Source organism: Sarcophilus harrisii, chromosome 4 (assembly GCF_902635505.1).
Source record: "Sarcophilus harrisii chromosome 4, mSarHar1.11, whole genome shotgun sequence".
Lineage (NCBI taxonomy): Eukaryota > Metazoa > Chordata > Mammalia > Dasyuromorphia > Dasyuridae > Sarcophilus > Sarcophilus harrisii.
In genome coordinates, this window is record NC_045429.1 from 452,405,152 (window position 1) to 452,430,900 (window position 25,749).

Below are 25,749 nucleotides of genomic sequence, written 5' to 3' on the forward strand. Positions count from 1 at the left end.
AAAAGTAACAACCAAATGTATTTAAAAACAGACCTCTCCACTTGATACTCTGAGAGTGAAAGAGCTAACCACCACCCCTCATTCTGGAGATGCTTTTTCTTCACTTGGGAAGTGCCACCTGCCATTATTGTTTCAGGTTCCAGAACTCTGCAAAGAGCACCAGGCATTGGCTCCTCAAAAGAAGAGGTAAGGGTTAATTTTTCAGTCAGTCTCCATACTCCTTTTCTGGTTGTAAATGGACAAATGCAAACTTTCTCATTCACTCCATGAAGGTCATTAGAAAACAAAATCTTGTATGTCTTTTACAAAAAGCACACCTGCAGATAATAAATATCTCTGATCCATTTATCATGTTAAACAATGTCCAATTTTATCCACTTAATATCCTTGCAGTCCATTGTAGATCTTTTGCACTGATTCTTGCTCCAGCAGCTGTTTGATACCTGAGGGCAAGAAAAAACAAGGAATGATTTGATTAGTGCAAAGCGTGCACTCCTGGCACTCTGGTGTAAGCTTGCGCTCACTTGCCAGAAGGACAACAAACAAGGACATCTCAGTGCTATTTTTGTGTCCCAGTTACTGGGACCAAGCCCAACACATGTCAAACTCTTGGAAAGAAAAAGACCAAGAATCATTAGAATGGGAAAGCACTTGATTTAACAGTTAAGGACAAGCCTTGCTCCCCTTCCGTGGCTAAGTGACACAGCGGCCGACCAGCAGTCAGTGTGGGAACACCTCTGAAGAAGAGGAGAAATAGGGAGATGGAGACAGAGACAGAAATTCTGAGAAAGAGGGCACCTTTGGATAGAGGCCTGTTTACTTACCTGCTATGCCTTTTCCTGTCTTCCATTATTCTCCATTCCTGCCTTTATTCCCTCCCTTTCCTTCTTATCTGAGTAGTTTCTGTACAATTAGCCCATCACTGACCGTCCAAAGCAATGACTTTGTCACACACAAGCACAAAGGACGGATCATGGATTTTCCTCTTCCTGGTTCTGACCTTTTCCCCAGCTCTAAAGCTTCATTAATATGTAAGGAAAGGAGGCAGCTGGTGGTGCAGTGGACAGAGCACTGGCTCTGGAGTCAGGAGGACCTGAGTTCAAATCTGTCCTCATCTTTACTGTGTGACCTTAATTTTGAATCGCCCCCACAAAAAAGAGCTCATTTTTCTATTCATGTTCCACAGCTCCCTCATACCATATCCTAGTGTAACTTATGTATGTTTATTTTCCAGAAGAAGGAGCAAACTGAAAGGAAAATCAATCCCTCATAAGCATGAGGCCAAGCATCAAAAAAAGCCAAGGCAAACCTCCCACCCCAGGTCCTCCTCTAAGGGCTCATCCCTCCAGGCGTCAGTGGTTGCTTAAAGCCAACATGGCACCAACAGACACAGACTGAATGTGGGGGGCACAGACCTTCTCTCTGATGCTCTGTAAACTGCTCCTTTGGAAATTCAACATCAAAGGTGATTATGAGAGAGCCCCTGATGTTGTTGTTGTCAAAGCTGGGCAGCCCCTCTCCTTTTTTCCATAGCTTGGCTCCTGGCCTGGTGATCTTATCCCGGGCAACATGAACCTAGAAAACAAGAGGAGCCATGAGAAGGCGGGACGACTGTCTGAGAATACCCTGCTGTAGCCACATGCAGACCCCAGCCAGTTCCTGCTCAATGCCCCCTGTTCTGGACAGGGAAAAATCACCATGTGGAGTTAAATCAAAAGGAGAATATCTCCAGACTGAAGAGAAAAACATGTGCTCTCAGCAGCTGCCATCCCTGACTGTAAGCCATCTTAGTCATGGATTAGCTAGCTCATCTTGTCACAGAGCACTAGACAAGACCACAGAGTAACGGCTTCCCAATAGTTGGCTCTTTTTAGGTGGTGAATTCAGCAGCATTAAGGCTGTGGGAGGGGGCAGCCCCCAAAGCTGGTGACCTTACCTTGTGGCCGTCCAGGTGTTGGATATCCATCTCAAAACCTATCAGTGACTCCACCAGGGAGATCGTCACATTTGTATACAAATCATCTCCACGCCTTTCAAACAAAGGGTGCCTGCAGAGCAAAGGAGATCAGAGACGGGGCTTCCAAGAAGTGTTCGGGCTTTAGTTTGAGTTACAATCCCTTCCTTGGAATAGGAGGAGGAACATTAATATGGAATCAGGAAACACTTCTCATTTAAGGTAAGAAACAATCTTACTTCCAAAGGTCCTTTGATCCAAGTTTACCTTTGCCTTGGTTAGATAAGTTTTTTTCTGTGGAATCGCCCTTTTCCCAGTAAAAGGTTTCATTGGGAACTTACCCAATGGACATCAAATATCTCAATGTGCTGAGTTAGTGTTGTCCATTTATCTCCAATCATTTTGCCTTGTGTGATTTTACTATGGATTCCATTCTTTTGGTTTTGCTTTGATTCCATTTATATTATTTCACAAAGATATTTTCCTGAATTGTTCCTAATTTTCCACTTCACTAATCTCTGCTGCATTATAATATCCCATTGCATTATGTCACCTATATTCCAGAACTTGTTGTTCCCCCTTTAATTTTTTATATACAAATTATAATTTCTAAACTAGACTACACACAGGTGTATTTTTTAACCCTCTCCCCCCACCTCCAAGAACAAAGAACAGTGATTTATTTATCTGGTTCGATCCTCATTTACTTCTAAAATGTCTAATTTGAGGTATTACCAATGAGGTTAAAGAATAAAATCACAACACTGGTGTGCTGAATTCTCAGGAAAGGCAGGGGGCTTGGCCTCTGCATCCTGAATCTACTCTGGAAGAAAGAAAACTTTAGTTTGAGATCACAACACTTACTTAAGAACTTTGATCCGGAAACGCAAATCTCCCGGCTCCCCATCCACATGTGGCTCACCTAAATCAGGAAGTTGTAGATTAATGTCACAATCTAAGCAATTGCAAAGCATCTGGCAGAAGACAGCTTCTGTACAAGCACCACCTAGTATCCAAGAAGTATGGCTGAAAAGCTAGCTGTAACCACCTGGGCACATTAACCTGGAAACTTTAGAATACATATGCTGAAAGTGCTAAGCTAATTATTGAATACTTTTTCCAATTTCCTAAAGAGTTTGAAAAATAATTCACTGAGATGGTAAAGTATAAATGTTATTATAAACACATTGTTCCTTTTGGAGATTTTCATTTAACTAAATTAACACTAAAAATGTGATTCAAAAGCAAGATTGTAGTGATATCAACTGTGGCTTTGCATCTTTTAAAACTATGCTAATTAGAATTTTTTTTTTTTGGATTTATGTTTTTTTTTTTTTAAAACAACATGCCTATTATGGAAATGTTTGCATGACTATACAATATAACCTATATTGAATTATTGAATGAAATATATTGAATTGAGATTATAATTCTCTTTTTAAAACAATAGCTTTGTATTTTCAAAATATATGGAATGATAGTTTTCAACATTTACCCTCACAAAACCTTGTATTCCAAATTTTTCTCTCTCCCCTAGACATCAAATAATCCAATATATGTTAAATATGTACAAGAGAATACTCTCAACAGGGGTTGAGGGAAGGAAGGAAGGGAAAGAATATTAAACTCAAAGTTTTAAAAACAAATGTTAAATATATTTACCATGCTCTAAATACAAAAATTCTTTGATGATGCACAAGGACTCTTTTTGTTCATTACACTAAAAGGATATCTAGATTATGGCTCAAAGTAGCTATCATTATTTGGGTTGAAGTGAGCAAAGGGTTTATAAGCACATTAATGCTTCACCTTCTCCAATGAAGGGATACTCCATGCTATCTCTCACCCCTGGCTCTATTTCTACTTCCAGAGTTCGTTCTTCATTCACCAATCTGAAATGGAAAAGAATTAAAAAATTACAAGATGATTGACCAAATAGGGAAGAGCTTGGTAGTTCGTAAGCAGATCAGCTGAAGCTTCTCTATCAGAGAGAAGCACAATTTCTGAATCTTGCTCAGCAAACTTGGGCACGTGTGCCTGTGGACTCATATCCAGAGAGAAACCTCTCAAATATATACTATACCAAGAAGCCACCCATCACCTACAGCTTCTATTTCTATTATTATACCACCTCCATTACTAGCCTCTCAAAGAACTGTATCAAGCTGGTACAAATTATTCCATCTTACTCATTCAAATAATTGAAAACAATTAATTTTTCTGAAACCTCCACTGAAGCACACATATTATTTCCTGAAACAGATTACTCTTCATTTCTAGAATAATCAATTTTGCTCATTGATGCCAGTGGAGCCTCCCAATTCAGACAAACACCTCAGCCCCAATCTTCTACCATATGAGGACATGACAATTGACATTTATATGCTGTTTTCAGATTTACAAAAGCTTTACAAATATTATCTCAATTGAGTCTCATGACAACCCCCTTAGAAGAACTAACACTGAAGATATCAGAAAGATGTCCTTGACTAAACCCAGCACCCACCAAGGAAATTTGAGCTAAAGAAGATACAATCTTAATAGCCTTATGGAGTCATGTTATAAGATGTCTTGGGGAGATGAAGATACAAAAGAAATGTAAAAAATCATCACAATACTCAGAGAAGGTAATAGAGGACCTCAATAACAACCAGCCCAAGTGCTTTTCTTCTTCTTTATGAGAATGACCTAAACATAACAAAGCTATCTCTGATAAAAATAAGAAAATGGGTGGGTCCTTTGACCCAATACCAATATTAGTTTTGTAATCCTAAGAGAGAGATAAAAAAGGGGTGGGGGGAGGGGGGAGGGAGAAGTTAGGTGGCGCAGTGGATAGAACACCAGCCCTAAAGTCAGGAGGACCTGACTTCAAATCTGGCCTCAGGACATGTAACACTTTGTAGCTGTGTGACCCTGGGCAAGTCACTTAACCCCAACTGCCTTAGCCAAAAAAAAAAAAAAAAAAAAAAAAAAAAAAAAAAAAAAAAAAAAAAAACCAAAGGGACAGGCAGGGCCAAGAAGGTGGCGAGAAACCAGGAAGTTGCCCGAGCTCTCCCCAGTTTCCCTCAGAAAAAAAGCCAAGAAAGAAAAATAAAAAGGAAAAAGATCTATATATTGCTCTTTCCTGGGGCTAAGAACTGGAAATTGAGAAGATGCCCATCAGTTGGAGAATGGCTAAATAAATGGTGGTACGTAATTAAGAAGGAATACTATTATGCTATAAGAAATAATGCCCAGGATGTTCTCAGAAAAACCTGGCAAGACTTCTATGAGCTGATGCAAAGTAAAATGTACTGTGTATAAAGTAATAGCAATATTGTAAAATGGTAATCTGCAAATGACATAATTAATGACAATTGCTCTCACTGATAGGATTAAGCCCAGAAAATTAAAGGAACTCCTTAAAGAGACAAGAGGATTACTCAAGTAGCTTAACAAATCCATGCAGAAAAAAAATGAGTTGAATTTAAAACTGTTTATAGTATACACATTCAGCTACATGACCAGTCCAATAAGTTAGCATACACATGGGAGGTGCCCACAAAAGACCCCATATGGGTCCTCTAAACTAAATATTGGGAGGTTACAAATTATGATTCATTATCAGTAAATGTTTGATTCGTATACCTATTTTATATACCTATATACCTGGGGTCGTGTAAAAATCTCTCAGGCAAAAACAAAAAGAGTCATATTTCCCATATTTGGGAAACTATATCAGTTTTACATGATCCCAAAGCGCTCCTAAGAACAAAGACCTATCTCTCTCTCTTCCTTCCCCACGTAGCTAAAATAAACTTTATAACCAAGATTAAATTAAAAAAAAAAAAAAAAAGAAAAGAAAGATTCCTAGCAGTTCAGCAAAACCCAAACCAGTAATCATGTCAGATGATATATGCACTAACCACACTCAGAATCTTCCCAACTTCTGCCAAGAGATGAAGTACATTACTTCCCGTTATCTTAGTCAAAGCTGCTTATTACCCAGCATTCAATTCTTTTTTTCCCTATCTACATTGCTGTCATTATGGATATTGATTTTCAGGTTTTTATTGCATTTTGTCCCAGTTTAAACTGAAGACTTCTTGAGCTTCTCAGAATTTTTTACACTCACTGTTTTTTTCAGGGCAATAATATGCCATGGCATTCATGTAACACAGTTTGTTTAGACATTCCCCAATAAGAAAGAGGAAAACTAAGACGCAGGTAACTCAATGGGCTCAATGGGATACAGTTCATTTTCAATGATGACATTATGGAAGGAAATACATGATAGAAAAAGAAGCTAAGCTAATCCCTTAATAGAGGAAACAGACAACAATCTGAATGCTGTATTGGTACCCACAAAATACAAGCATTAAGAGGAAATCCTCCAGGGTATGCTAAGCAGATCCTCTGTAATAAAAGATCTTTTCGAGAACACGGATAAGAACCAAACAGGATGAAAAAAAAAAAAAAAAATCTATACTGATGGAAGAAATATTCACATCAATAATATTAGAGAGCCACTTAAGTTTTGGTCTTCAGTAAGGACAGACCAAACATTCTGTTTTCAAGAATCATGATGGAGAGCTGGACTGATCAGGAATTTTTTTTTTTAAATTCCGTAACACTCTTTTGTAAAGAACTAGACCTGTTACATTTTCTAAAAGAATAAAGTAAAGAAATCACTGACCCTCAGAAGTACAATCCCAATCAGCTAAGTGAAGACTCATCAGTCTGAATAACTGCTCAAAAGTCAAATTGAAGACAAGATCTACAAGGTTCTTTCAAGCACTGATAATAAATAAAAACTGTCTGTAACACACTGTAGTCCATACATACTTCTGGCTAAAGCAAATTTGTGCTATAAACATGATCAAACAGAAATTAAAACACATTAACAAAATTGGTTACTTGAAATTTCTGGGTTACAGAACCAACAAGTTGGAATTTCAGATACTTTCTCTGATTCTCATGACCTCTTTCAAAACCTTTCCAAAACAGGAATTATATTCAAGAGATAAAGCAATTTCAATTGTCTCTGTGCTTTAAGACTCAGCTTCTTAAACTGATTTAAGACCCCATATGGGTCCTCTAAACTAAATATTGGGAGGTCACAAATTATGATTCATTATCAGTAAATGTTTGATTTGTATACCTATTTTATATACCTATATACCTGGGGTCGTATAAAAATTTCTCAGGCAAAAACAAAAGAGTCACCAAGTAGAAAAAGTTTAAGAAGCCCTGACATAAAGAATCGGAATGAGATAAAAATCTGATGAATTAACAGGTGAAGAGGCAAATCTCTAATTTGCTCATTCAGCATTCTCTCACCTACTGGCAATCCAATCTTTGGCAGAGATGTACAAACCAACCCAACTGCTTGCTCTGGCCAGTACTACAATGCTGGCAGTATTCTGTACTGCAATCATACTGCAGAAGGAAGAGGAGCAAGATACCAGCCTAAGAGAAAGGGGACTGGTATTCAGCTGGGACCAATTTTGTCTTCCCAGAAATCACCTAAGACAGGAAATGTAAACTCTGCCAGCGGGATGCTGAGATATATTTGAAGTCCAGCTCCTAAAGAAACCATCATTAAAGGGGAAGAGTCAGAGAGAGAATAGAGGAATATAAGGGGGAAAAAATGGCTGCATTTAATAAAGACTTAAAATGAGGGTGGGTGGGGAGAATGAGTTTTAGCATATACCAACAAGGAAAATATTTATAATAGAAAATACTATGACCTACAAATGTGCAAAACAAACCTAGACAGCTATAATTAAATACTATAAGACAAAGGAATGAATCAACACCTGAGGTGTAAGGCAGAAAACACCATGGATTGTCAAGAAAAGATGCTTTAAAAGAAAAACAAGAATTGTAAAAATAGAATTTATGGCTGTTCACCAGAAATAATTGGCAAAATAGAAAATGACTCTATGGTGGCAAGTTTCACCAAAGAAAGAAAAGAGTGACTGAATGAGAATGCAAATACACAAAAGTAAAGGATAATCTAAAAGGAAAAAAAACAATGTTATTAGATGACATGTTCTTCATACAAGTAAAACATATTAATCTTGATGATAAGAATATATAGGGATAATTAAAGAATTATAGGTCTCCCAGAGAAACATATCAAAAAATCTTAACATCATAATGTAATATATTTATTACTGTTATGTAATATATTTGTAATATATTTATTATAAGAAAATTGCCCAGACCTTCTAAACAAAGTGCCAACTGAAGGAATCCATGGTTCTCTCCAAGGGAAAATAAATCTAGTTGCAAATTCTAAGACATAAGATAATTAGACTTAATAATTCCAATTACAAATAAATTCAGCAAATGACTAGGGAAAAAACCTTCAAATAGAAAGGAAAGGAAATTCTATTAACACAAACTATTCTAAACCCATCAGAAATTGCAGGAGGGAATGGAATGTATTCAGAAGAGCAAAGGAACTTAATACACAACCTGCGCTGACATATCCTGAAAACCTAAACCTAACCATAAAAGATAAGCTAGCTGTTCGATGAAAAAAAGATATTCAAAGCATTCCTACAAACAAAACAAAACAAAGCCTGAAAAAAAAATTTAAACTCCACAGACAAGAGAAATACAAATACAGCTGCTAAAATCAACAATCCAAGATTTCCTTCTAACGTTACATAAGGAAAAAAAGGTGAAAGCATAAGTGAGATAGAAGAGATGACAGAGGAAAATACCTGAAATATCATGGGACTAAACCTCACAATGCCATGCCTACAAATGGGTGTGTGTGTGTGTGTGTGTGTGTGAGAGAGAGAGAGAGAGAGAGAGAGAGAGAATTGCAGAATACAAGGGCAAGAGGGATTTTAGAAGATAGAGGAGAATATGTAATGTACCTTAATCAATTGAAAAGCTGAGAATGAAAAGAAAAATAACACTTGTAGTCTCTCAGGAAGAAGAGGACCTACAAGAGAATAGATGAGGGGAAAAAAATGGAAGGATTGAAATAAGAGGAAAATCTTGTTTCAGTGGACGGTTTCCTGAAGAATGCTTCCTCGAAGGAAAAGAAATATTCTGTAATGAGAGAACAAGATTTTAAAGTGGATACAATCTGTAAGAACCAGAATAAGGGAAGTCAGAGTTCCTGGGAGCAAGTGACAGCCAGAAGAGATGAAGGGCATAGATTTAAAGAGATTTCATGGCAAATGGGAAAAGAGAAGAACACAATGAGGACAAAGGGTAGTGATGAAAAATATAATCGTGAATACAGGAAAACTTCTACCATTGGACAATAATTCTAATCTTTTCTTCTTCTAAGGTGGAATTGGTTCTTCTAAGAGTGAAGCACAACAGAAAAAGGGGATCTAGGGGCAAAATGTATAAGGTGAAAACAGAAAGTATAAAAGCTAACACAAAACAAGTAACTAAGAAGCTAAAATTCTATAAGGAATGTAAAGACTTAAGAAAGAATAAATATGTATGAAAAAAATTAATGAAGAGAATGAGGGAAATAAATCCTTATTTAGAAAAAGGTACAGAAAATGAAATTTAAAATAACAAACAAAACAAGTTGAAGTGGAAGAGAGGAAAGAAGAGCTTACTTGACTACTTAACTGAGAATAAATAAAAAAAGGAAAAGAATTAGATAACTAGATAAAAGGAAGAAGGAATTAATAGTGAAGTCAAACTCCAAAAGGGGGAGAAGAGGGCTTGTAGATTAAAAAAAAACAAAAACAAAAACAAAAAAACAAGCCATAGCAAGATTAAGCTAAAATAAGTGAATAAAGCTCTGTCTTTACAGAAGAGGAGTTGAGGGGAGAGGGCACAATATTAGAGACAAATGAGATATTGAGGGCACAATACTAGAGACAAATGGAGGAAAATATAAGCCTAAGTCCTAACTATAAATGTAAATGGACTAAGTCACACAAGTTTCAGTTATCCTCTCATTCTCTTTCCACAATCTCAATCTGTTGCAAGTCCTGTTGTTTATGGCTTCACATCTCTTGTCTAGGTTCCCCTTTCCTCACTTTGGTTGGTCTCCCTACCTCAAATCCCTTCCCCACGCCAGTCTACTCTACACTCAATATGACTTTTCTAAAGTACCAATTTGATCATGTCAACCTTACCACAAATTCCAGAGGCTCCCCTAAATGAAAGGTAAAAACATCTATTTGTCTTTAGTCCTTCACAACCTGGACTCTTCCTTCCTGACCTTCTTTCTAGTCTTTGGACACTCCCTTTGACCTTCTCTGGGCTCCAACAACACTGGCTTTCTTGCAGGCCTCTTATAAAGTGTCCAACTCCAAACTTAGTACACTTCCATTGGTTCTCCCCTAATCCTGGAAAGCTCTCCTTCCTCAATTCTGCTTTCTGGCTTCCTTCAAGACTCAGCCATCTTCTCCAAAGATAGGGGATTACCTTCTACTCACAAGCCTTCATTTTCAGACTTGGGATATGTTGATTAGTTGTTTGTTTTTTTAATCTTTCTTTTTAAATTTGTTACAAAGGACAACTCTCAGGGAGCAGGGATTGATCCTAGGATGAAGATGGGGTAAAAACCAAAAGTATAAATAAATAGCAATTCAAAGTGAAATCAATGGCTAAGCCCACCAGCTCTTACTTGACATTGGGACATTCATCGCAGACCACTTCCTGAGTCATCTGGAAGCGCCCCGGGCCCAGCTGTGTTGTCCTCATCTCTTGTCGGCAATTGCATTTCCGTTTGCCAGGTGCCTGCCGGGCCACAGGTTTATTTCTAACCACCTACAAAAGGAAGACAGAGGAGAGTTCAGGCAGATCTTCAAACACGCTGTTTCAGCCCACTGCTACTGAGTTCCACAAACCAAATAAAAGAACAGTTAGTTGCTTCAGTGATTTATCCAAGGAAATAAGCACCTACTTATTTACCTGTGCCAGGCAAAGATTATCTCATTTGATTCTCACAATAACTCTGGGGAAGGAGGTGCTTTATTATTCCCATTTCACAATTAAGGAACTGAGGCAAGCAAAGGTTAATGACTTATTAAGACTGTCTGAGAGTGGATTTGAACTTAGGTCTTTCTGTTTCACTCAGCCCTACATCCACTGTACTACCTAATCCTAACCCCAGTTCCTATCATAATAGTCCTCTACATAACATAAGTCCTCAGAACTTTTATCAATCATTTTGAATCATAAATGAAGCAAATCAGACTCAAATACCACAACTCTTAAAAGTGTGAGGGACGAAAGAGAATTTGAAAAAGACTGTAATTACATTACTAGCTATAAATTTTTTTCTTTTATTATTATCATTATAACTTTTTATTGACAACAACATATGCGTGGGTAAAAAATGACCCTTTATTATTATTATTATCATTTATTTATTTATTTAATAATTAATATTTATTCATTATCCCTTGCACTTACTTCTGTTCCGATTTTTCCCTCTTTCCACCCCCTCCCCTAGATAGCAGGCAGTTTTATACATGTTAAATATGTTATAGTATATCCTAGATACAATATATGTGTGCAGAACCATACAGTTCTCTTGTTGCACAAGAAGAATTGGATTCAGAAGGTAAAAATAAGCTGAAAAGAAAAACAAAAAATGCAAACAGTTCACACTCATTTACTAGCTATAATTTTAAGCTGCAGAGATATGAAGGGAACTAGTATGTCAAAAAACATGGAGTAGAAATAAGAAGTCTTAATTTCCAGGGCTGACTCTGCCCTGGCTGGGTAAGTAACCTCAGCAAAGTGGAACTTCTCAGAGCCTCAGTTTCCTCATCTATAAACAAGGCTGCCTACTAGATACAATTAACGAAGCCATAATTAGATCAAGGATATGGAAGCCCATTAAAATCTGGATCACTATGAAAAGAAGTTGGCATGAGGATGTGTTCGCTCCCTGCTGGAGAGCACTAACAATTGTCAGAAAGCTAACACAGTCATACCTACGACCTAAGCTCAAGATGATTCTTATGAAATGACTTCCTTGTTTCAGAACTTTGGGCGCGGGATTTTTTCCTCCTCATAATCTCCAGACCCAAACTTTTAATCCGTAAGAATAAAAGGTCCATTTCTTTGAAAACAGAATATAACCATATGTCCAAATCCCTTCAAGGATGTAGTCATGAGTTTATATGAAGAACTTCATTCTTATTAAGTTAAAAAAATTTTTAATATTCAACTGAAAGGCAAAAGTTCAGGCAAAAATGATGTTATAAGTGTTTGGAGAGACTATTTGCAAGTAGCCCCAACTTGTGAAACCCTAGGTTTATGAAAAAGTGTAACTGTTCCAAGGAACTTATTTCCTTTCTAAAAAGACTGAGAATATGACCTTTTAAATCACACACTTTCCTAAAGTAGGGTTTGATTTCTCTATATTCGTTAAGGTCTACTTACTTATTAGTAAGTAAGTACTTAGTAAGGTCTTTTACTGTTTGATGACAGGCCTCTTCCCAAACCTAAAGGGCATCACAGGGAACTCCTGTTTCTCAAGGCTGTTACAGAGATTCTTGTCACCCAGTTAGTTATCTGTAAGAGCTGTCCAACCTTATTACCAGAATAATTGTTTAATAGCTCTTTCTTCTCATAAATATAACAGATATCTGATATGCCGATCAAGGTTTCTCTTAACCTACCAAGATTTTTTCCTTAAGAAAGGCATAAGGACAAGAAAGCACTCAAGAACCTTTCTTAGTCCCATTAGCAAATCCTGAAACCTCTATGTGCAACCATTCTTTTCAACTCACTTCCACAAAATTTCCTGAATATACTTCTTCTAAAGTGACTTCCAGGTCCACAACAATGTCATTTCCTCTTGGAATGTTCCTGTCCTGCTGGCGTGGGCTTCCTCCAAACATGAAGCCAAAATCTCCAAAGAAACTGTAAGGAATTATGGAATCATTAGGATAAGAGGAAAATCCAAGTTCAGACCAACTATAGTCAATCAAAAAGCAGTTATTAAATACTTATTACGTGCCAGAAATCATAATTGCTGGAGATACAAAGACAGGCAAAACATAATTCCTGCTTTAACAATCTAATGGGAGATACAACATGCAAACAATTCTATGCAAAGAAAATCTATATATGGAATAAATTGCAGATTTCAAAAAGGAGGCGATGCAATTAAAGAGGATTAGCAAAAGTTTTTTTTACTGACATCTGTAATTCCAGATAAAAACACACAATGTCTTTAAGATGGTAATAAACTTTTTATCCTTTATGGTAAGTCACCTCACTCTGAGGTGACTGAATTTTGTGAATGTCACATTTTCCTCTTTTGTGATTAGGAGCCAAAAATCTTAAAGATAATTCCACTGAAATGCGGTCTTTAAAAGGCAAATCTATAAGCAAAAATAACAAATATCTAACAAAGGCATCATTTTGGATTAAAGACATACACACAAATCCTTCAGTATTATCTTTCAAAGTTAAAACCCACAAAGATAACTGGTGCCACTTTTGAGTGCCCAGAAGCACTGTAGTTCTTAAGAACCTCTCAATTTGACAGTCTGTCTCCCTTAGTCAAAAATTAGACCTGGTGCTCCATATTAAGGTGAATCTCTCAGTCTTCTTAGGTGATATTAGCATACATTACAGTTTTCAGAGATTAAAAAGAGGATACTAATATCTTGTCATGAAACATGATATTTCTATTGCTCAATAGAAGTGGTGTGTTGCTCAGCCCTTCTTCACACATCCAAACTGCTGAGAAGACAATAGTAAATGCTAGAATATGTCTCTACTGTCCACTATTGGCTATAATCATTGCCCCCACACTTCTGATAGGTATAGCATGGGATTAGAGTAGGGGTGGAGGAAGAAGTGATTGGTATATGTAGGTAGACTTTCTTCTCTACTTTATAAGGTTGATTTTTTAGAGAAAGAACACATTCTAAAAGCTAAGAGTGAAAATTATTTCCCAGTGTCAAGAAGTGATTAATTTTTATAAGCAGGATGATTTGTAAACAGGTAAATTTCTTACTGTGAGAAGATATCCCCATGGGAGCTCTGGTGACCATCTTTCAATCCCTCCTCACCATAAGCATCATACTGCTTTCGTTTCTCCTCATCTGATAGCACCTAAGGATAAAAGACATACAACAGAAAGTTTGAATAGCTGGCCTTTAATAGATCCACAGTGATATTTGACTTCTAGACTTCTGATAAAAAGAAACCTTCATCTAAACTTTTTATATTCATCCTACGATAAATCACTCATCTAACCATCTAGGGAAACCCCCAATTAGATGCAGGGTTAATGCACATTTTAGGAGACAGTAGAATGGGTTGTCTTAAAGAGCTCACTTCCTCTACATGGCTTCTTTCAAAGTCCTGCCAGTAGAGCACACACACATACTCGGCTTCTTCCTTTACACTAAGGCTCCTAGGAAGCCAGTTTCTTCTCTTAATGAAGGCTAACAAAGTCAGACTTACTTTACCTAGAAAATGGAAGGCTGACAGAGAACTTTACCATCTAGCAAAAACAGATCAAGGACTATCCTATAAATCATTTAAAGTTTCTCCTGACAAGAGTGATATATTTAAATGGCAACAAGAATAACAAACTTAAACAAAGGATATAGCAATAGATGAAGCACTAGAACAATGGATCATAAGGACCTTCATTTTGTCCTGGGTTCTTCAGCTCATGATGTGTATGGCTGTGCGCAAGTCAGTCTCCTCATCTATAAAATAAATTGGACTTAAAAAACCTTCAAGGTCATGTCTGGCTGTTCAGTTCTATGACTTTGTAATTCAAAGTACAGAGTTTAAGTCTCTGACGCCCTAGAAAAAGAATGGAAGCTATGGTGTCTTTTTTTTCCTGACAATTTTAAAGAATGAGCAAGGAATTATCTTTTCAGATGACTTTAATGACATTCTAATTATCAGTAATGGCTCGTATTTTAAACAATGGTATGTTTCTATCACTCATTAGAAACAGATTAAAAAATGCTCAAATGCTGGGCCTCTCTCCAGTACTCCAATCCCCCAGTGGCTGCTTGTTGGACAACTCCATGAGATAGGACAGAATCTCAGATTCAGCATATCTAAAACTAATCTCTCTATTTCTGCCAGGGGTACCAGCATCTTCTAAGTCATCCAGGTTTGCAATTTTAGGGACAAGGAATCCTACTTTCCACTTCCTTCTTTTCCATAAACAAAATAGCCAAGTTTTACTGCCAGTGGGGTAGCACAGTGCATAGTGCCCTAGTTCTGGAGTCAGGATGATCTGAGTTTACATCTAAACCTAAGACATTTACTAGCTGTGTGAGTCACTGAACCTCTCTCTGTTTCATCTCCCTCACTTGTAAAATTTATAAAGTGCTTTGCCAACCTTAAAGTGCTATATAAACACTAGCTAGTATTGATTCTACTCCCAGAGTTATCTCCTGCAGCTATCTTCTCTCTACTCACAAAGCACCTTGATTTAGGGCCTTATCAACTCTCACTTGGACTACTAATGGCCTCCTTATCGGTTTTTCTGCTTCCACCCCTTATCGGTTTTTCTGCTTCCACCATTTCCCATCTCTAACTTATCCTTCACCCAGCTGTCAAACCGATAATCTTCAAATGTAAGTCTGACCATGTCATTTCCATGTAGGAGTGACTCTTTATTGTTACTAGGTTAAAATGCAAACAGCTCTGATATTTAAATCTTTTAAAATCTGGCTCCTGGAATCCCTAACTCCTCTCAAGTTTTGGCTCAAGTGCTCCCTCCTAAATGAAGTGGCACTTTGCTCCCCTCCTTTCTCTCAGATGTTAGTGCTTTCCTATTTTCCCACCAAATCACTTTCATGTTTCTTCCCAACAAAATTATCAGCTCCCCGGGGTCAGGGCCATTTTCTTTTTATATCTGTATGCACAGCTCCAGTATAGTGCTTGAAAAAAACCAAACATTTAATAATGCTAGGTGAATTGAACTGGGGGCCTTCAAACAAACAGAAAATACCAGAATCTTTTGAGTATTAAAAAATATAGCCACAAATAAAAATCCTCCTTCTAGCTATATAAATGAGATGCTTGGTCATTTGGGTGATAGTTTCAGACAAGTCAAAAAAAAAAATAGGAACCCAACAGAAAAGAACCAAGTTCCTAGAGACATAAAAGAATGGCAAGAGTTAACTAGCAAAAATTTTAACCATAAAAATAGAGGTCGAGAAAAAAGCCCTTAGAAACAGCTAGAAACTAGCTCACACAGCTAGTAAATAGCTGATGTCATTTCTTCCAGGCTCTCTTTCTGTTGATACTTCCAAAGCTAAACCAGGCAAAGTGAGTAACCCAAGACTCTTTTTGATTTCTACCCACAATATTCAGTTTAGATCCCAATTCCTCATGCACATGATATAAAAGATGTCATGTACCTGAAATCTGAAATAGGCTACCCCAAATAGGATTTATGGACTAAAAGGGGTACTTTTAGAGAATCAGACAAAGTATAGAATAGACTTTAACTCTTGGAAATAGCTCTGAAGGAAAAAAAAATCCTTTGTGTTCCTGGGTGGTAGCAATGAAAAGTTAATATAAGATTTAAGGGGAAAACCCCTTAACAATATGCTATACTGTTACTATAACAAATAAAGTCTTATAACAACAATCTCCAACAAAATTAAAACAAGTATCACTCAAAGAACCATGCAGATGTGCATAGTGGGCATAAGAAGGCTGCAACACAGAATAAGAAACTGGAAAGACTGGAGGAAGGTATGTTATTTAAAAAATGTATGACTGAAAAATAAGATGGGTTAATCACATGATGAGAGGGAAGAATAATTGATGGACAACTCATAGGTTCCACCATTATAATTACATTTTCCGAAAAATGCAAGCAAGGCCTTTATACTTTAGTATACTGGGTAAACTGCTGTGGCAAACTTATGCGAGGCCTCGGGATGCACAGGATGGACAGACATGAATGGGTTATAATTTGTGTTGCTGGAACAATGTCAGTCGCTTAAGATTATAGATCCGATGACATGTTCTGCATATGACAAAAACAAACAAAAAACTTGATGTTAAAATAAAACTGTACTAATTCTCAGACCACAACGGACAAATGGTCCATGATGACTATGAATAAGAAATTTTCAAAATAGGAATCATAAATTATTAATAGTCTCTTAAAAAAATACCAAACTCACTAATATTCAAAGAACTTTCAATGATAACTTTTCAATGATAAAGGTACCACTTCTCACTCAAAAACCTGCAAAAGTAATAATAATGAAACTCAATATTGGCAGGATTGTGGAGCCATGGTAGAATCACCTGTAGAAACTTTCAGGAAAGCAATTTGGTAGGATATAGCAGCCAATGAGTCACCAAGCACTCGGTAAATGCCAACTATGTGCTAGGTACTGTGATACGCCCCAGAGATAGAAAGAAAGGGAGAGAGGTATCTAGTCTCTAGGAGCTCACAGTCTAATGGGGAGATAACATGCAAACAACTATTATGAAAAAGGCATAGACAAAATAAATAAGTGATTATAAAAGAGAGGGAAGGCACTAGCAATAAGAACAATCAAGGGAAAGATTTCTTGCAGAAGGTGAGATTTTTAGCTGGGACCAAAGACAGAGTTCCAAATATGGGCACAGCAAATGAAAATATTTGGAATTAGAAGTTGGAGTGTCTAGTGTGAGGAACAGCAAGATCTATATTCCTAGATGGCAGAATAATAAGGGAGAAAGAAGACTGGAAAGGCAGGAAGGGGCAAATTTATGAAGGGCTTTTGAAAACCAATACAAGATTTTATATTTGATCTTGGAGACAACAGGGAATTATTGGAATTGCACAAATGAGAGGAAGAAGAGGGACAGCCCCAAATCTGCATTTCAATTTCACAATTTAAGAGAGGATAGACTAGAATAAGTAAAAACTTGAAGAAGGAAGGTCAACCAGCAGGATACAGCAACAATCCAGGCAGGAGGTGGTAAGAACCTGGACCAGCCTGGTGTCATGTCAGAGAAAAGAAGGCATAAAACAAAGATGCTATAAATTTAGAAATGACAGAACTGGGCAACTAATTAGATATGGGGAGAGGGAGAAGTAGAGGATGAAACCCATTTTGATAATTCAATTGTTAGGAATATACTTGTCAGTGTTTAGGATTTTTTAGAGTGATCTGTTAAAAAAAAAAATTCAAAAGAGCAATATGTAAATTGCAAAAACAAAACAAAACAAAACAAAAACTCAAAACAAACAAAAAGCAACTTAATTGTTGAACAATAGGAAAATGATTAGAAAAACTGAGAAATGGGAATGCAATGGAACAGATTAATTAATTAAACAATTAAAATAGACAAGTATGAGGAATACAAAGCAACTGGAAAGACCTTTATCAAAGAATGAAAAGTTTAAAAAAAAAACGCAAAGTCAGAAGAATGGAACATATACTACCAATGATCACATGAGGAAAAGTGAATCAGAATGGTCAAAGAAGCCGGATAGAGAAGGAGACAGAAAATATGGTACTTTCCCTCAAACAACTGAATCATTGAGCCAGAATAAGATTACTTTCCCCCTCAATCCCTTTCCTTTTCCTAACTTCCCTATCATGGTGGAGGTCACCAGGGCTCACAGTGTCACCCTCTACTCAGTCCTTCACACATTGGAGGCAGGATTCTAGTTCCCCTTCTGGATATTACTGTGCTTTCTCATTTTAGGCAAAAGCTTTCATTAGTGAGGGCCTTCTTTCTACAGCTGCAGTGCCTAAAGAACTCCCGCTTTTCATTCTGGATGACTGTGGTTCAGGGTCTTCCACTGAAACCCCTCAGAAGCCACAGAAATCTTCCTCCAATTTTTTTTTAGTACAGTTATGTATCTACTTAAATGAGATAATGGACACAAAGCACATTGAAATATGAGGTTTTTATAAATATTAGCTAGAATTAATCCTCTGATGGTTCCATAAACTTCTGAAATTTTTTTCCTATTCTTGATAAGTATTTGCTTTTTATTTACAAACGTTGCTGAAACATGTTATACAATCTTCTCAATTTAATATAGTTACCACTAAATAGCATATTAAAAGGGAAAACTATGCCCAATCTTTTCTTTCAATGGCCCAAGAACAAAGGGAAAAGTTGCACCAGCAGAAGTGAAGGAAGATACAAATGGTAGGTCATTTTATGCATCTGAAAGAGGTGGAGTGAGATGGAGAAGAGAGGAACATGGCAACAACTGTAAATATTGTATAGACTTTCAAGACACATGAAGACCATAAGCATCCTGAGGGAGGAAAAGCACAAGATGGCAGCCCAAACCACCAGAAGAGGAGAATTGATCTGGCCATGGTTACACCACAAGAACTTAAACTCAGGCCTTCCTGACTCTGGCCAATTGTGTATTCACTGATAGACCCTCTATCTAAGTTTTCCAAATTCGAAGGTCATGTTACCTCACAATAATGAGTCTTACAAACTCTTTATTACTATTAATATAGAAAAAAAAGGGGAAATAGTTTCTTTACAAGTTAGGCAACCAAACCACAAATATTCAACTTAATAAAATGTTATCACTGATCCCATCTCAATAAACAAGAGAAATCTGTACTAAATTACAGGGTTTTTTTGTCCTCCTTTTTGGTTCCATTAACAGAATCACAGCACTTCTGAGCTGGGCCTGGACCTGGACCTGGACAGCAGGTTCTGCTGCAACCCGGCTGGTGACCTGGGACAAGCTTTCCTCCCTCTCCCCTAGTTTACTCCTATCTGCAAAATGGTGACATCTCCCCTCCTCCCACACCCCAATGACCGTCTTGCTATTCTAATTACTAGGGAATCTGTGCCTACAGTCATTTATTTCCCTTCCTTTCCCTCTGTTTTTCCCCCTTCCTGTTATGGTTCTCACTTAGTGGATGAGCTAACTCATGATGAGATCAAAAGACCTCCCAGAGACCTGCTAACCAAAGTATTATCATGTTACCTGCTCAAGCCTTAGGTGGTCCCAGTTTCTTTAACTTATGCCTTGAGTTTTCAATCTGTGTTTCCTAAACTCACCAAGGCACTGTCTAAAAGTAAGAGGCCTAAAGACTGCCTAACATGGTTAGTCTTGGAGTCAAGAAGGCCTGGATTTAAGTCCTGCCACTGACACTGACTAGTTGTGTGACACTAGGCCTGATGCTAAACTCTCTGTACTCAGTTCCCATATCCAAAAATGAGGGGTTTTTATTTGAAGGGCACTGAAGGCCTTCTAGATCTAAAAAATTATAACAGAATAGAGGTGTAAGGAAAGGGCATTCCTAAAAAGGGAGCTTTTTTTAGGCTAAGTCCCTCATTTCACAAATGAATGAGTATATATCTGGCCTGTAAATACTAGAGGCAAATGAGTCATGAAGATCTTATTTTGTTTTTGCATCAATAACAATACTGAATAAATGGGACTATTATGGACTTCTCTCTCTCTCTCTATATATATATATATACACCTTCTCAAGGTAAAAAATTACTATTGCTTGTGGCATACCCAAAGTTAGTCAGGGATAAACTCATGTGTTCAATACTCAATTATTTGGATTCTATAATATTCTGTCTTGTGAACTAAGAATGAACAAGAATCATGGCTGAATAAAATATAATAGAAAGAGAATGGAAACAAGTTTGGATAAGCAGAATTTCAAAAACTAAATGCACCTAGTGCAAGATGATGTATCTAGTCCAGAAGATTCCAATTAAAAAACATCGGTGTTTACTCTGGGAACAGAGAAATTAAGGATCAAGAAGATCTTCAAGAAAAAAAAATGTCTAATAATTTTAATGAGGGTCAGACATGAGATTATTAAAATGATAATGAGATATAGCTTGGACTAGGGGAATAATCAATATAAAATTGACTAAATTTAGGAGATGAGAATACAGAATTAAATTAGATCAGCTATAAGATGATGTCAAGGGTAATTACTTATATTTCAACAAGTTTTCTTAGTTGTAAAAGGAGAGGGTTGAAAAATAAGGGATACTTAGTCTCTGCTAGCTCTAAAACCTTATGGTTCAGGGAATGATCTATTTACAGAGAATCCCTTTGCCCAAGAACTATCCAGCTGTACTGCCCTAAAGTTGCTGATCATCTAGCAGCATCTTCTTAAACAGGATCCTCTCTACTTTCCTAGGAACAATGAAGTCATGTAATGAATTGGAAGAAATGTGGCAAACTGTGCATCAATAACACAGGTAACTTAATGGGACTGGAGGAAAAGGTGTAAACTGTATAAATGTTAAATTATCATCCTGAGAAAGGCTTATCGTCAGCTTCTTTGGAATTTTTGCAAAAAGATATTTATCTAACTGATTTCTAGTCTTGAGGTAAAGTAAGCAGGGTTGTAGAGAAGGACAAAAGTGCTTATTTAATTTAACAGATAACATATAATTTTCTATGTGTAATAAGGAGATTACAGGAGTTTAACAGGTGCAAGAAACCTTGGAAAGCCTCTTGTCCAACAATTTGGGTCCCAAAGTGACATGCCCAGGGTTACACACAGCTGGCAGAGGGGAAGACCAGGATTTGAACCCTTAAATGTTACTGGTGCCATGCACTTAAGATGATTTAAATAAACTGGGTTGCCAAGTTAAAGGAAGTGATGTTAAAGGAACCTGATCTGCCTTGAGCTTCATTGAGGAACAAATCATTATCAGAAGCTTGAGAAGATGTTTGTTTAGCTGGGGTGTGCTTTTTACACAGTAAAAAAAAAACAAAAAACAAAAAACAAAAAACAAAAAAACCTTCTCTTAAGCTACAAAGAAGCATAAGCACCAAAAAGCTTGGTAGCTGTTAACATCTTCCCCTTCAAGCATCTTCTACCACTAAGGTTAGTTTTCATGTTTGTTTTCCTTTCCTTCCTTTCTAGGAAGAAGGGAGGAAAGAGAATCGAGGATTATAACTCCATGACTTAGGTCTTCAAGAAAACCTAGTTTCTACCTGGACCATTTTGCTAGGAGAAAAGGATCCTTGAGGGTAGTGACCACATCATGATGCAGCATTATACCTTCACTGGAGGAAAAGTAAGTCAGAGGTGTTGCCATGCTTTCTAGTTCAGCTCCCCACAGATGTGTACCTGGGTCTCATTCATTTCTTCACCTTTATTTTTCCAAAGGAAATGAAGGAAAAATATTGTATCTAAGAAGATGGTTATGGTGATCACATATAACTTAGCATTAAGTCCTTCTTACATTTCAACCTAACCTACTTAACAGTGCCAGATGAGCTTCTGAAGAGCTTTGGGGGCCTACTCACACCTGTGGCACCAACACTTTCTTGACTGACCTCATAGGCAGCTCCTAGATCTTGGAACTTCTCTTGTGCTCGTGGGTCATCAGGGTTCCGGTCAGGATGAAGTTGGAGGGCCAGTTTCCGATAGGCCTTTTTAATATCTTTTACAGATGCACTGCGGGGCACCCCAAGGATTTTATAGAAATCTCTCCTGGGGAGAAGAAATCACTTGGTTATAATAAGAGTTTTCAACCATTTTGTGGAAAATACCCTCCCCCAAAGCTCTATCTTAGGTTTGTGCTTGAGTAACAGAGAAGACAACAACTCAGAAAACTCAAAAGAATATAGGAGAAGAGTGTGACTATAAGATTTAATTTTTAAGAAACCAGAACTCACACATACAAATGAACATTGCCTCCTTCAAAGTAGTCTCCTTGAGAGGCTACACATTTGGAGAGAACAATGGAAATGGAGTCAGAAGCCCTGTGTCTAAGTTCCAGCTCTAACACTTACTAGCTCACTTTACCTTTCTGTGCCCCAGTTTCCACATCTATAAAATGGGGATCAGTTATACTATTTACCTTCTGTGGTTGTTGTGAGATCAAATAAAAATGTAAAATAAAATACTACATGACACATCATTAGTGCTATTTTCACTACTACTACTGAGCCCCTGAATTCTACTTTAGCTCAAATGCTACTTAGAAATTCTCCTTGGGAATTACCTTCATGGGGAACTACACAAGAAAATCAAGTATTTTATAGCTATGCTTCTTCTTCTTTTTTAAATCCAAAACCAGTATTACCCAGGATAACCATCCAACTTATTACCATGTTTGGCCCAGAATGACTTTTGGCTATTTCCAAAAATCAAATCCATCACCCAAGGATAACAATTTACCCTCACTGAGGGTGTTTCAAAGAACATGTAGCAGGCTCTGAAAGCAATTCCTACAGAGAAAATGCAAAACAATTTTGAGCAATGGAATCCACACGGAGCTTTCCAAGGTGACTTGGCTACTGTGAAAGGAACAACATTCTTTTGAATTTATGATTTTTTTATGTTCTTGTTTAAAGGGGGAAAAAAAAACACCAGTCTCATCACACCTCATCAAAAAAAGGAATAGGATTGTTGACATGGTCAGTCTACTACAAGTCAATTCAGATACAGTGTTCTAGATACAGTGAAGAGAACCTTGGGTTCAATAGCTCTAATACTGATTATATGACCTTGGAAAAGTCATATAAACCAGAAGTGTCACTGAAAACAGCCCACAAAACTCCCCAGTGCCACCCAGAACCAGATTAAAGTGTAACTGGGAAATGTTTGAGAAAGTAAATGAAAATACAATACAGCAAAAGTAACATTAATTTGTGGTTTTCTAAATCCGTGTGTGGGTTGCAGATTTGGACCATTTAAGCTTTATCTATAAAAAGAGATTAATAGTTCCTGCCTCGTGAGACAAGGATCTTTATAAAGGTTTTGAAAGAACCTTTATATAGATCTTTATAAAAAGGAATGATTTAACTTACTCCTAGTAGATCAAAGGCAATTCACAAGAATCAGTACAGTCTAAGGCTTCAGGAAAGAATAACTCTTAAAGTCAGTGACTTCATTTCTGGGGATGAGAGATACTCTGGGACAAAGTTCATGAAAAAAAGTTCTTCCTCCTGGAATCATTTCCTCTCCCAGTACAAGGTATTCTGAATCTTCCAGGGGTGAGTAAGGCCTTTCTTGACAGCTGTGGGTGACAATAACACTGGAAAAGCAGAGATGAAGGCATAAGGGTAGATCCTAGTGCTGTACCCCCAGAACCCTTGGAATTCAGGCATCCTATAGGAGGCTCTCTTTCTCATTAGCCTTTAGGTAAAAGAACTGAACGAGTCTCAAGAATGTAAAATATCCACAAAGGTGCTTAAAATATTAATGAGTAACCTATCTCAAAAGTTGTAAAAATGTTTTAACCTTTTCAGTGATAAGAACTCTACAAATCAAAAATATTATTGTAACGAACCAAATCTTAATCCTATTTTAAGTTTGAGCGGGGCATGCAAATAAAAATGGTTTGAGACAAAGCATGCGTTTTTTCCGGAAGGGTATTTTGGCAGCTACACTTCAAAAAATGCAATTATGAGGCAGCCGGTAGTTGATATATTAACCAGTAGGTGTGACTGACGGAAAGTACAAGAAACAGTTTGTGGATAGACCGATAACTGATATATCAAGACAAGAAGCCTTAGGGGCTTGGAAGCGCGGAGCCCGGCTCCTAGCAGAAGCCTTTCCCGGCCTGTGGCTCTTCACACACTGCCGCCCTCCTCCAATTATCCCGTTTGCCTTCTCTCCACAGGTCTTACTCCCCAGAGAACAGAGTCCCTGGGAGCAGAGGCTCCGGGGAGGGCGTTCTGACAACGTGGAGACTTTTTCCCGGGCTGCTGGAGCCCGGGTATCTGGCCCAGAGCGAGAGCTGCTGCGGCTGCGGAACCGCACAGCCTCGTCAGCCGCCTCGTTGTCCCCGTTCTGGAGGCACACTCGGGGCCAGGCGGCGCCCGGAGCAGCCCACCCTGGGAACGAGGGAATGAGGGACGGGCGCGTGAGACGCGGGCAGGGACCCGACGCCGCCATCTCACCGAGACCTCCGTCAGCCCTTTAAAAGGCCGCCGAGGCCCGAGGAGAAAGGGGCGGCAGCGGCCTCCACGAAGCCGAGCAGGCCTCGGCCTCGGGTCCCCATCGTTGCCCGCTGCGAGCTGGCCCGGAGCCGCGGGCCGGGAGTCGGCAGCCCCCAAAGGCCAGGCACACGACGGGCCGCGGAGTCTCCCCGAGGCGGCCCGGGCCCCCGCGGAGAATGCCCACTGTGGCTTCTGGTCTCCCCCTTTCCGCGGTTTCCGCCGCCACCTCCATCGGCCGGCTCCGAGGGCCCCCTCTGGGACCCCGACATGCACCTGCACGCCCCTGGCCAGCCTTCTCCCGGCCCTTCCCCCACAGGCACCTGACGCTGGGCCCTGCTCAGGAGCCCCGCTGCCCCTCCCACGGCTCCCCCTGTGACCACCAGCTCCAGCAGCCCTCCCCCGCCGCCTGCCCTGACAGGCCGAATGCTCCCCCACCGGGCCCTCCAGCCCCGTATTTCCTCCTGACGGCCCCTCAGCCCTCCTCTCACCCCCACAGGTAGCCCTGCCCCCCTCGTTCCTCAGCCCCTCCCTTGGGCGGTCCCCGGCCACCAGGCGCGCCAGGCCCCCAGCCTCTGCTCCCCAGACACGGCTCCGGACCCTCGCGCCTCCCCGCCGCAGGACAGCCTGCCTCCTCAGCCCCTCGTCCCCTCCCCATCCCCCATCTCCCATCCCCGGCAGCGCCAGCCTCCCTCTCCCCTGTCTCCCCGATTTTCCTCCCCGCCTCCTCGCGGCCTCCCGCCGAGGCCCCGTTCTCCTCACCCCGCCATCACGGCTCCGAGCATGTAGAGCAGCAGGAGGCACAAGCCGCCCAGCCTGTGCGGGGCCATGGTCAGTCTCCTCAGCGACAACCCGCACCTTCTTCCCCTATCCCGGGAGTCCCCGCTCCCCGCGGGAGGCGGGGCCGGCGCAGCTCCGAGCCAATCAACGCACAGGAAATCAGCGCGTGCCGGCG

At 39.0% G+C, this 25,749-nt stretch overlaps 1 protein-coding gene across 1 annotated transcript; it reads right to left on the minus strand.

Moving 5' to 3' along the window:
- Positions 1-25,716, minus strand: DNAJB11 (DnaJ heat shock protein family (Hsp40) member B11). Its single transcript, XM_003770174.4, has 10 exons — positions 25,557-25,716; positions 22,185-22,341; positions 13,911-14,008; positions 12,673-12,805; positions 10,554-10,696; positions 3,764-3,846; positions 2,819-2,876; positions 1,937-2,048; positions 1,416-1,575; positions 1-443 (listed from the first exon to the last, which is right to left on the minus strand). The coding sequence occupies exons 1-10, from the start codon at positions 25,622-25,624 to the stop codon at positions 379-381; spliced, it is 1,077 nt and encodes a 358-aa protein (XP_003770222.1). The 5' UTR covers positions 25,625-25,716; the 3' UTR covers positions 1-378.
- Positions 25,717-25,749: the final 33 nt, after the last annotated feature.

Excerpts from the sequence above, each read along its gene's own strand:
- DNAJB11 (XM_003770174.4), bottom strand. The coding sequence starts at position 25,624 with ATGGCCCCGCACAGGCTGGGCGGCTTGTGCCTCCTGCTGCTCTACATG. Across the intron at positions 14,009-22,184 it reads ATCTAGGAGCTGCCTATGAG|GTGCTATCAGATGAGGAGAA; the intron begins GTCAGTCAAGAA and ends TTTTATCCTTAG. Across the intron at positions 1,576-1,936 it reads AACACCTGGACGGCCACAAG|GTTCATGTTGCCCGGGATAA; the intron begins GTAAGGTCACCA and ends CTTGTTTTCTAG.